Source organism: Hypanus sabinus, chromosome 5 (genome assembly GCF_030144855.1).
Source record: "Hypanus sabinus isolate sHypSab1 chromosome 5, sHypSab1.hap1, whole genome shotgun sequence".
Classification (NCBI taxonomy): Eukaryota; Metazoa; Chordata; class Chondrichthyes; order Myliobatiformes; family Dasyatidae; genus Hypanus; species Hypanus sabinus.
Genome location: NC_082710.1, coordinates 36,417,958 through 36,430,490, shown reverse-complemented (window position 1 = coordinate 36,430,490; position 12,533 = coordinate 36,417,958). Strand labels below are relative to the sequence as shown.

At 44.5% G+C, this 12,533-nt stretch overlaps 3 protein-coding genes across 19 annotated transcripts in view; all 3 read right to left on the bottom strand.

Annotated features, from left to right (window-relative positions):
* Positions 1–975: 975 nt before the first annotated feature.
* LOC132393672 (uncharacterized) lies at positions 976–2,137 on the bottom strand. Its single transcript, XM_059969083.1, has one exon. It carries the CDS (start codon positions 1,852–1,854, stop codon positions 1,096–1,098), a length of 759 nt encoding a protein of 252 aa, XP_059825066.1. The 5' UTR covers positions 1,855–2,137; the 3' UTR covers positions 976–1,095.
* Positions 2,138–3,201: 1,064 nt separating this feature from the next.
* LOC132393671 (uncharacterized) lies at positions 3,202–5,108 on the bottom strand (the record flags this gene model as incomplete). Its single annotated transcript, XM_059969082.1, has 1 exon — positions 3,202–5,108. A coding segment is annotated over exon 1 (1,803 nt), but the record flags the coding sequence as incomplete, so codon positions are not given.
* A 2,802-nt stretch (positions 5,109–7,910) lies between these two features.
* The window catches only part of LOC132394062 (beta-1,3-galactosyl-O-glycosyl-glycoprotein beta-1,6-N-acetylglucosaminyltransferase-like), a 70,615-nt gene continuing 65,992 nt past the window's right edge, over positions 7,911–12,533 (bottom strand). For all 17 annotated transcript variants that reach the window (XM_059969750.1, XM_059969747.1, XM_059969741.1 and 14 more), the window contains one exon: positions 7,911–12,158. In XM_059969750.1, the coding sequence (XP_059825733.1) occupies positions 10,758–12,059 (1,302 nt within the window). In that variant the 5' untranslated portion in view covers positions 12,060–12,158 and the 3' untranslated portion in view covers positions 7,911–10,757. The remainder of the gene's footprint in view (positions 12,159–12,533) is intronic.

The following is a 12,533-nucleotide window of genomic DNA, read 5'->3' as shown; positions in this document are numbered from 1 at the left end:
TGATAGGTTCTTGATTGGACACGGCATCAAAGTTTATAGGGAGAAAGCTGGGGAGTGGGTTGAGAGGGGGAAAAAAGGATCAACCATGATTGAATGGCGGAGTAGACTCGATGGGAAAAAATGGCCTAATTCTGCTCCGATAACTTACGGTCTTATGGATCTATCCCCTCTGCCCCTCACCTATTTCAGCAAAAAGCAGTAGCAAAGCCTCCAAAAAGACTATAATCTGCAGTACAACAAAAATTGTTCACCCAACAATTCAACATACCAGAGTCTCTCTCTCTCTCTCCCCCCCCCCCCCCCTCTCCTTGGCATATTGAGCAATGGCCAGTGAGCGAGTCCCATCACTGTAAAGAACTGAAGGCTAACAAAATAAGAGCCCATGGTATTATGGGTATTGGGACTGCTTCTTTTTATGTTGTATTTCAATGGTTTGAATGAAGGAATTGATGGTTCTTTGGCCAAGTTTGTGGACAGTTCAAAGGTAGATAGAAGGGGAAGAAGTGTTGAGGAAACAGGGTGTCCGCAGAAGAACTCAGAGAGATTGGGGGAATGGGCAAAGTGGCAGACAGAATACAGTGAGGGAAGTACATGGTTATGCACTTTGGCTGAAGGAATAAAGGTGTGGTCTATTTTGTAAATGGAGAGAGAATTCAAAAATCAGAGTTGCGTAGGTACTTTGGAGTGCTTGTGCAGGATTCCTTAACTTGCAGGTTGAGTCAGTGGTTAGGAAGGCAAATGTAACATTCACATTTGTATCGAGATGACTAGAATACAAACACAAGGATGTCATGCTGAGGCTTTATAAGGCATCGATCAGACCACGCTCTTTGAGTATTGATGCACCATCAATAACTCACACTGAGACGTAGGCGAGGTATCGGCTTTTATTGACTGGAAGAAGGAACCAGGAGTGAGTGTCTATCATACAAGGTCCTGGAGACTGAGGCCGAGCGTCAGGCCGCAGGTCTCCTTTATACAGGGGCCTGTGGGAGGAGCCACAGGAGCAGTCAGCAGGGGCGTGTCCCGACAGGCACATAGTTCACCACATTCACCCCCCCTTCGTTTGAAAAAGTCCTCATGTAGCGAAGGTTCTTACAAGTCAAGCCGATCAGGCGGTCGAATCTGTCGCTGCGATCTACGTAGCACCGGCTGTGACCCCATAGGTGCCGGCAACATTGGCGATTGCACAGGGGACGGGGGTTGCGCGTGTTCTTGCCCACTAGGCGCCGGTGATCCCTCATGCATGTGCGAGGCGCCTGGTATAAACGCGTACGAAACGCCCGGTATACAAGTGTCGTGAGGAGTCTGTGTAGGGCCTGGTGCGTACGGTGTCACCTCTGGTGCAGGGTTCACAGTTACCGGAGAGCCTTCAGGGTAGGGGTCTGCTGCACCTGCGGGTGCCAGGTCGCGGATGGAGACCGTATCCTCCCGCCCATCAGGTAAGACCACGTAAGCATACTGGGGGTTCGCATGGAGAAGGTGAACCCTCTCCACCAGCGGGGAGTATTTATTGCTCCTCACATGTTTCCGGAGCAGCACTGGCCCCGGGGACGTCAGCCAAACTGGTAGGGTGGTCCCAGTGACAGACTTCCTGGGAAAAGAGAATAGGCGTTCGTGAGGGGTGGCATTGGTGGACGTACATAACAGAGAGCGGATAGAGTGCAGTGCCTCAGGGAGGACCTCCTGCCATCGAGAGACCGGCAACCCTTTGGACTTAAGGGCTAAAAGTGTGGCCTTCCACACTGTGGCATTCTCCCGCTCTACCTGGCCATTACCCCGGGGATTATAACTCGTGGTCCGACTGGTAGCAATGCCCCTAGCTAGCAAGTACTGGCGCAGCTCCTCACTCATAAAGGAGGACCCTCTATCACTGTGGATATAGCAGGGATACCCGAACAGAGTGAAGAGCTGGCGCAGGGCTTTTATGACGGACGTGGCAGTGGTGTCGGGGCAGGGGATGGCAAAGGGGAACCGTGAGAACTCGTCAATAACACTGAGAAAATAGACATTGCGGTCAGTGGAGGGAAGGGGGCCCTTAAAGTCAACACTCAGGCGTTCAAAAGGGCGGGTGGCCTTGACAAGTTGTGCCGTGTCAGGACAGTAGAAGTGCGGTTTGCACTCGGCACAAATTTGGCAGTCCCTGGTCATCGTCCTGATGTCCTCCAGGGAGTACGGCAGGTTCCGAGCTTTCACAAAATGGTAAAATCGGGTGACCCCCGGATGGCAAAGTTGTGCATGAAGGGCGTACAGCTGGTCGAGCTGTGTGCTAGCACATGTTCCCCGGGATAGGGCATCAGGGGGCTCATTGAGTCTGCCAGGCCGGTACAGGATATCATAGGTGTAGGTGGAGAGTTCTATCCTCCACCGCAAAATCTTATCATTTTTGATCTTGCCCCGCTGTTGGTTGCTGAACAGGAACGCAACCGAGCGCTGGTCGGTCAGCACAGTGAATCTTTTGCCAGCAAGATAGTGCCTCCAGTGCCTAACAGCCTCTACTATGGCCTGGGCTTCTTTCTCCACCGCGGAGTGCCGAATTTCAGAGCCTTGGAGGGTGCGAGAAAAGAATGCTACTGGTCTGCCTTCCTGATTAAGGGTAGCAGCCAGAGCGAAATCGGAGGCATCACACTCCACTTGGAAGGGAGCGGTCTCGTCCACTGCATGCATCGTAGCTTTGGCAATGTCCGCTTTAATGCAGTTGAAGGCCGCGCAGGCCTCAGCAGAGAGGGGAAACGAGGTAGACTTGACCAGGGGGCGAGCCTTGTCTGCGTAATGGGGGACCCATTGGGCGTAATAGGAAAAAAACCCCAGGCACCGTCTGAGGGCCTTGAGAGTGGTGGGAAGAGGGAGCTCTAACAGGGGGCGCATACGTTCGGGATCAGGCCCAATAACCCCGTTTTCCACGACATACCCAAGTATAGCAAGGCGGGTGGTACCAAAAACACACTTGTCCCTGTTATAAGTAAGGTTCAGAGCTGCGGCCACTTGGAGAAACCGTTGGAGGTTGGCGTCGTGATCTGGCCTGTCATGACCACAGATGGTGATGTTATCCAGATAGGGAAATGTGGCCTGCAGTTGGTACTGGTCCACCATCCGGTCCATTTCCCTCTGGAAGACAGAGACACCATTCGTGACACCGAAAGGGACGCGCAGGAAGTGATAGAGCCGGCCGCCCGCCTCGAAGGCGGTGTAGGGGCGGTCCTCTGGGCAGATGGGGAGCTGGTGATAAGCGGATTTCAGATCTATTGTCGAGTACACCTTATACTGAGCAATCTGGTTGACCATATCCGCGATGCGGGGTAGGGGGTATGCGTCAAGCTGCGTAAACCTATTGATGGTTTGACTATAGTCCACCACCATCCTATTTTTCTGCCCAGTCCGAACAACAACCACCTGGGCCCTCCAAGGGCTTGTGCTCGGCTCAATGATCCCCTCCCTGAGCAGCCGCTGCACCTCCGACCGAATGAAGGCCCGGTCCCCCGCGCTGTACCTCCTGCTTTTGGTTGCCACAGGTTTACAGTCGGGGGTCAGGTTGGCGAACAGCGGTGGGGAAGGGATCTTGAGAGTGGAGAGGCTGCAAGTGTCGGTAGCGCAGCTGTTGGCCTGGTTCTGGATGGGATGTGTGTGTCCGTGTGTGTGTGTGGTCAGTAGCGGGGTATGTGAAGAAGTCCCACAAAACTGAGGATTCTTGACAGTGAGCGGTGGGAGGGGCCCGTCGTATACCATAGTCACACTTTCGAGATGGCTCTGGAAGTCCAGCCCCAATAGCACAGGTGCACACAGATTAGGCATGACCAGCAGTTCAAAGTCCCGATATACTGTGCCTTGCACCACCAAAGTCGCTACACAACCCGCCCGGATGTCTGCGGACTGCGACCCAGAGGCCAAATGGAACCTCCGACTGACCGGCCGCGTTGCAAGTCCGCAGCGTTGCACTGTGTCCGGGTGAATAAAACTCCCAGTGCTGCCCGTGTCAAACAGACATCCAGTCCAATGCCCCTCCACCTGGATGTCCATCATGGACCTTGCAAGCTGGTGTGGGGCGCTTTGGTCGAGAGTCACAGTGGCCAGAGTTGGATCGCCGTCGGGGTACCCGGTCAGCATCGGAGGGTCGGGGGCGGGGCGTGCTGACGTCGACAAAGATGGCCGCCCACATCCCGGCATGCAAGATGGCGGCCCCCACGTTTCACCCGCAGCGCTGCACTCCGCTCGAGGTTGAGACTTACAGACCTTGGCGAAGTGGCCCCGCTTTCCGCAGCTGGAGCAGGTCGCTTCTCGCGCTGGACAGCGTTGTCGAGGATGTTTCTTTTGGCCACAGAAATAACAAGGCCCGAGTTTCTTACGGGCCACAGCCGTGGTCTGGGTCGGGGAGCTCGTGGAATGGCGACTGGCGGCGGCGTTGGCGAATTCGCTCCCGGGAGCCGGCGGTGGCGGGGTCTGAGGCGTCCACGAAACCGGCGGGGAATCGCGCGACTGGACAGCGTCGGCGTTATGCCGCGCAGCTTCTAGAGCGTTGGCCTTCTCTATCGCCGAGCTTAAGGTAAGATCCGAGTTCTCCAGCAGCCGCTGGCGCATGTACACTGACCTCAGTCCCGTCACAAAGGCGTCTCGCACCAGCAGCTCTGCATGCTGTTCTGCCGTGAGCGTCTTGCAGTCACAAGCTCGGACGAGTGTCTGTAGTGCTCGGAGAAACTCAGCGCACGATTCGCCAGGCCGCTGTTGCCGGGTAGCTAAGCGATGTCTTGCGTAGACGGTGTTCACCGGCCGCAGGTACTGTCTTTTGAGGGCGTCCAGTGCCCCTTCGTAGGTCGGCAGGTCCCGGATAAAGGAGTAAACTTTGGGGGTGACCCTCGAGAGTAGGATTCTGTGCATAACGGCGGGTTCAGTCGCACGAAGCTCCGCCAAGTACGATTGGAAGCATGCAAGCCAGTGTTCAAAAGCGAGAGCTGCGTCAGGGTCTTGAGGGTCCAAATCCAACCGGTCCGGACGCAAAACGGGTTCCATGTTTTAAAACTTCCAGTCAATAAAATTGATGCACCATCAATAACTCACACTGAGACGTAGGCGAGGTATCGGCTTTTATTGACTGGAAGAAGGAACCAGGAGTGAGTGTCTATCATACAAGGTCCTGGAGACTGAGGCCGAGCGTCAGGCCGCAGGTCTCCTTTATACAGGGGCCTGTGGGAGGAGCCACAGGAGCAGTCAGCAGGGGCGTGTCCCGACAGGCACATAGTTCACCACAGGTATTGGGAGCAATTTTGTGCCCCTTATCTGACAAAGGATGTTCTGACATTGGACAGCATCCACCTGAGGTTCATGAGATTGATTCCAAGAATGACATAGTTAATGTTTGAGGAGTGTTTGATGGCATTGGGCCTGTAATCGCTGGAGTTTAGAAGAATGAGGGATAATCTCATTGAAACTTATTGAATACTTAAAGTCTGGATAGAGTGAATGTAGGGAGGATGTTTCCTACAGTGGGGGAGTTAAGAACCAGAGTGCACAGCCTCAGAAGTGAGAGACATCCACATAGACAAATTTTTTCTTTAGTCAGAGGGTAGTGAATCTGTGTAATTCTTTGCCACAGACTGTTGTGCAGGCCAATTCATTGGATATGTTTAAGGCAGAGGTTGATAGGTTCTTGATTAATCAGGGCATCAAAGGCTGTAGGGAGAAGGCAGAAGAATGGGGTTGAGAAGGATAATATATCAGCCATACTGGAATGGTGGAGCAGACTTAATGGGCCAAGTGGCTTAACTCTGCTTCTAGGTCTTATATTCTTATAGTTTTAGATTCAGCTTTCACTATTTGCAACTCTTTGATAGCCCTCATCCACTCAGACACAGCTTTCCAGATTTCAAGCACTCTCTCAGTAAAAACAAAAAAATTCTTTTTTAGATTCTTCCTCTGCATGGTTGTGAAAATAGACTGTGTCATGGTCATGAAATAACGGAAATCACAGCACTTGATCACATACATGGAATTTATTTATATTATGAAACTTTCCAGTGGCATGTTTCCAATGTTAGTGTTGATTTGAGATATTTTTATTTTTAAAAATTTTAAAAATATGAAGGCAATCAAAAAAGGTTCATGATCAATACATCCTAGCAAGACACACATAAAAATCTCTCTGGTAATGCTGGATGCATAATTTTATATTTTAATAAATTTATTTACACTTTGGTTTCAAGACTGTATGTATAAGTTTCAATTTGTTTTAAAATAATTAAATTTAGACTTTAGGCTTTTGCATTAGCCAATGTGCTGGTAGCATATACTTCATTTGCAGCTGTCAAAACTGTCATTAACCCACAATTTTAACACTACTAATTAAGAAGGAAGCTCTGATTCATGAAGCATTTCCTTCAAATCATGAATTTATTTTCTCCTTTATAAGTAATTACTGGTATTATTCAGCCAATAGCACTATTTTAATCCACAAGAATGTAGTGTGCAATAAATTATCACAGTAAATTGTCTCAGTATTTACAGTAAACTGATTATATTTGTCATAAATTATTTATGATAATTTCTCTGGACAAAATTTACAAAAAAAAACATTTTAAGAACAATTACAGAATAATTGCATTGACATAAAAATTAGCCAAAGTTCACTTGCCTTGTATTGAATGAAAAGCTGTAAAGTTATTACAGACAAATACTACAATAATTATGTTTAATGTTGAAATATTTCATTTAAAGATAATTTAATCTCCTGTGTCAGTGTTTCACATGAAATATCTTTGTGCAGCTCTCATGGAAATCATCCAATAAAATTATAACAATTATAATTATAACAACAGTTAATTATAGTTACATCAAGGCACTACCTAGGCTGCTTTTTATCTTCAGACCTGGTTGAGAACTGAAGTTAAGAGTACACTCTAAAAATTGGTGAAACTCCTATGAAGCCTTTTTCAGTCAAGTTTATATTGCTACATTGTTTTGCAGTCCCTCGCTTAGGTCACTCGATCCCTTTTGAAAACAGGGGAGGGGAGCTTGAGACTTCTTATTAGCTCAAAAAGCTGTGTTTTGCATGAGAGAGAGAACTCCAATGCAATAGTTGCCTTTCACTTGACAGGGTACATGTTGCATCAGCCCTGCCATTTGTAATGTACATATAAAAAGTCATATCAAAAGCCTTATTGGAAACCTGCTGGGCCCACTTGTATGTTTCCTTTCAGACCCAATCTTCTATCACTCCTCCAGCTGTAGGACATGTAAGATGCTGCTAATGATCTGCAGCAAGAAGCTCTGGGGTTTTGGAGTAACTGTACCTTACTTGTGGTTTATGTGGAGAATAAAGCTGAATGAGGAGATTCCATAGTTATAGACACCAAAAATCATCCAAATGCAAGTCATCTCAAAGTGCACATAAAAGTCTGATTTAACTTAGCCCAGTCTTGATTGCACCACAATTTTGCAGATCATGGGGAGATAGCACCTAGGAATTTCTGCCTGGAGACACAAGAGACGGCAGTTGCTGAAATCAGGAGAGAAACATAAATAACTGGCAGAATTTAATGGACAAGGCAGTATCTATGGGAGAAAATGAATGTTCGATATTTCAGGTCAAAACCCTTCATTGGACCGAAAGTGCAAGGGGGGAGATTGCCAGTATAAAGAGGCAAGGCAGTGAGGTGGGGTAGGTGTTGACAAGAGATGCTGTTCCTACAGCATCCTAGCCAGGAGGGTTGATTGGCAGATGGTGTCAGTGCTGGAAAGGAAGTTGAAGGAAGCCACAGAGGTTGTAGGTGATAGATGAAGGCAGCAAAGGATTGTAGGATTTGTAATATGATAAGAAAGGAAGGCGAAGAGGAACCAAATAATTGAGTTATAGTGGGCAGGTGGGAACAGTGGATAGAAGGAACACAGTGAAATGAGTGTGTGAGTGATGGGCAAATGGAGTAGGTGGGGGTGGGCAAAGTAAATGGGAGATGGGGCTTGTGGGAGAAGTTGGGTAGATCAGGACAGAAAGAGACAGAGAGGGAACAGGTTACAGGAAGTGGGTAAATTCAATGTTTCTGTCAACTATCTAGGTAGAATATGAGGTGTTGTTCTAGTTTGACTAGCTAGTTTAATTAAGTATAATCTAGTTTAATTCTGTATTTCTGCTTGGTTAGATGACCACATTCTGGTGCAACATGGTCTTCAGTACTGCATGATATACTGTATTGAATCCAGCAGGCAGGTGCAGCAAATATTAGGAAGGTAAATGTGTATTCACCTTTATTATTATTACACTAAAAACATACTTGCCATATTTTAGCAATGTCATAGCTTTTCTACAGGTTAGTACCTTCCTAATTTGTCTCTATTTATTAGTGCTAGCAGCATGCTAGATGTCAATGCTGATGGATCAGACTTTCTGCTATAATGTTGAACTCGGTACTGAGTCTGGGAGGACCACAGACATAATGAACTGAGGGGACTAATGCACTCTGTACATGGATTGCTCAGATTCCCACCAGCCATGGCTTCCGTATGTTTGAATTGCATCACGGACATTGATGGCAAAGGTGGGTGAGTAAATGGTTCCCTTTTTTCTTGAGCAAAAAAATGAACACTGAAATGTCTATATAACTATATGCATTTCCTTTTCTGGTGCTTTTATCCCCTGTTCTCTTGCCCCCTTCACTTGAAAGGCACTCTGTGTACTTTGCCCTGGGTGCAAAGCTTTCTGGTGCTCAAATGTAATCTATTTATGTTGGGCAAGCTCCTTCCAATTTACAAAGCATTAGCAAATTCCAGACGTACTATTGTTGAGTGCTTTGTGCTACAGGTACTTGCTTTAAATGTATGGAGAGCCTTCTGGAAAGGACTTTGATGTGGACCAATATGAAAAGCTCAATGCTGCTACCTTTTTCCATGTCATTCTCTGATCAGTTTGTATATAACACGGTAACATTTGCCAATACTGGGTATATAGGTGAACGGGGGAAGGTATAGTTGGGGATATGTCAGAGATAAGTTTTTTACACAGAGAGTAGTGAGTGTATGGTACACTCTGCTAATGGGGTGGCGATAGGGACAGATAGATTAGGGAGCATTTGAAACTTTTAGATAGATACATGGATGATAAAAAAAAGGAGGGATATGTTGGAGGGAAAGGTTAGATTAATCTTAGAGTAGGTTAAAAGGTTGGCACAACATTGTGGGCTGAAGGGCTTGTACTGTGCTGTAATGTTCTAGACATGAAAGAAAACAATAAGTCAGTCAGCATCTGTGAAGGCAGCAGGTATGAGGTGACATTTCAGGTCAAACATGTACTTAGATTATTTTTGTTCCAGTCTACAGCATCTGTAATCTTGTTTGAACTGTTTCCTTTACATTCTTTAATTCAGCTAATATTAATCTTTTATTGACTTTCTGTTATTAATTGTAATTCTTTTTTAAAATAAAGATTAACAGTTATCTATTTTAAATGTCTCTGAACTTTAGCAGAGTTAAAAGGCCTTTGGCAGTACAAGGCAATCTGGGTAGGGCCGAGACCTGAGTCATAAAGACATACAGCAAAACACAGACCCTTTAAACAATCAAATCCTATCTATATTAATCCCATTTACTAGTACTTGGTCCACAATTCACATTTTCTTGGACTATCCACTGCCTGCGAGAAGTGGCGCTCAGCTGGAACTGTGAGGCTGCAAAGATCGGTGTGGCCAAGTCAACAAGATTTGCTCAAAGCAAAATTACAGTACATTAAACTCTTGCTTGGTAACCAAAAAATAAGTTATTTTCAAAAGGTAAGCAACAAAAATTTGTGTTTAGTTTTAATGAATATACTAGTAACACTATCTGATATTTTCTCCTTTAACTAAAACACTTCAGGTCAATTTGGGAAGAGAATGAGAGAGATGTTTTTAAAATCCTTTTATTTATTTATTTTTTAACTTTGATTATGTTTAGGTCCAGAACGCTTTAGGGAATGCCAGAGATAATTCCAAACCCAAAATAGGTAAACTGAAGTGTGAATTTGTTTTTAATTTTTAATTTTTTTAATTCGATTTTAACTCAATCTGCTCTCTTTCAGGTTTAATTGTGGTGGAATAGTTGACTATTTAATCCCAGGATATGTGTTGATTGATTGATTAAGAATGAGGCTTGTATCTTCACTTTATCATATCACATGGTTAACCCGTAACAAAATTCTTCCTGGACCTCAGGAAATCTAGCAGTTCAAAGAAGGTGTACAGTAGAGAACTTAGAGGAACAGTTAGAAGCCCATATAGCACTGCATCTGGGTAGGGAAGCAAGAGGAGAACTTCTCATTCCATTTTTCACAAAAAAAAGCTCTTCCCTTTTGCCCCTCACTTCTACTAAAAGAACAGCAGCTTGATTACTTCAATTTGCCAGTACTGTTACCAAAAAGAAGCTAAGCCTATCCATCAATTTAGCTCCTTGAGAAGAAATTAGGGAGTAAGCATCAGCTTCTTCTTTAACACCAAAACTATCAGAAATTACTAATAAGTATCAATATCAACGATTTTTAAATATCACCATCATTAATATGGAGCAATATTTGAGTTCTTTGGTTGTTTGGGTGGTCAAAGGGCTGTGAGCATGATCAGGAAGCATGAAGGCTCAAGATCCACCTCAGAAGGTGCAACCTGGCAACTTGCCCAGTTCTTCCAAATCAAATCACAGGTTCTTTGATGCAAAATTAATACAGCCCTTTGATGATATTCACTAAATTAAATGTGCAAAAAATAGGAACATTCTGTCATTTTCTTAAGTGTTTTAGGAGATAATATTTATGTATAAGTTAAAAGATTGGAAATGGCTTTCTGCCTTAGATGCTCCTCTAAGCATTGAATTGCAATACTATCAACTGCTGTATCAAATTTATTGGCAAACAGGTGATGCTGCTGTAGCATCCACTTCAGATCACCTGCTCCATATACACATACTGAACGGATGTGTTTACCAGTGCAGGGTGGATAAGGTGCCCCTTTGGAAATATCACCTTCAAGGTAGCTCCATTTTACCAGTCTTGCTATAGAATTCATGTCAGACACGTCAAATTTGTCATTGACAGGGACAGACCCAGGGACATCATGCATTCTTTGGAGTGTTGCCCACATGTGTTCATCAGGACTATAGGTGTCCTTTTCCCACTCAATAAACTTCTGTACTTTAGAGCTTTTCCATAAGTATTCCACAAAATCTCTTGTAACAACAAAGTAGGCACTTCCTGAAAACATTGGTGTGTCAATTGGAGGAGCTTCCTTCTTATTTTTTGTATTTTTTAGCGCTCCATTTTGTACAATATATTGCATTTTCCATCTGCTTTCCTTATGGGACCTGGTCTTTTCTGTTTCTAGGCTGTTTTTCCCTTTTAAGGCTTTGAGTGTTTCCACTATTTCTAGATTGGTTTTTATGGGGAAATCCTTGCCACAAAGATTAATCAAGTATTTCCATCTTGAATTCTTTCGTAGGAGATCCTTCATACAGTTTAAGTCTGCCTGAACCCTACTCCAGGATGCATAGATTACAGACTCAATCTGGCTGGCAATAAATACATTATCAAAGCATGAAGCAATGCCCTTCACTGCAGCTTTGAAGATCTCAGGTGACTTTTGGTCCACATGAATACAGTAAAAATTCTGAGGTGTATATATAGACCGTAAAAGTCTTTCAAACATGTCAATTCTCTGATGGACTACTATTGAATATGCTATTGGAAATTCTTCTTCCTCTTTACTAAGTGGAAATGTGATATATTTTTGTAATTTAATGAAGTTATCACAGTGCTTGGTCAAGTTTATATAATCTTTCTCACCCAGCCTAGGTCGATTTATAAATTCCATTGATATTGTTTGAAGCTTAGCTAATTGTATTGCCTCTTCATTTCCACTGATAATGCTTGTACAGTTTACATAATATCTGGGGTTCTCTTCAAAGAGATCCAAGTTTTCGAATTGGTTTATAGGAGCTTTGTCATGGCTTATAAGAAGGAGCAACGTCACCAGCAAGGCAATTCCTGTGATGATCCATGCAGATTGCTTGCACCTGAGATGACAACACTTGAGACGACCGAGTTTTATGCACAGCATTTTGATTCAGTTTGCAGGTTGAGTCTGCTTGTTCACAGTTTCCTTTCCACTTAGCCGATAAGGTTTTCACTATAGAGCACACTCTTTAATCTGAAATAACTGTAAGAAAATAAGGTATAAAAAAATTACATTCCCTGTTCAATAAACATATGACACCATAAGTACTTAAAACATCTGGTACGAAATTAGTGCTTACATATAATGTCAATAAAATGCTTTGAGGGAATTAAACTACAAAGGAAAAATGGCACAAACTGTTAATTAGCAAATTATTTAACCTTATGTATATAATCAAAAAAGATCAAAGTACATTTATTATCAAAGTATGTATAAATTACACTACCTTGAGATTCATCTGCTTACAGGCAGCCACAAACCAACCCAATTAAAAAAAGACCAACACCCAATATGCAGAGAAAGAGGGAAAAACACTATTCATGCAAACAATAAAAGTACCTGTAAGCAGCAGCATTT

Coding starts and splice junctions, on each gene's coding strand:
- LOC132393672 (XM_059969083.1), bottom strand. CDS start 1,854: ATGAGTGAGGAGCTGCGCCAGTACTTGCTAGCTAGGGGCATTGCTACC.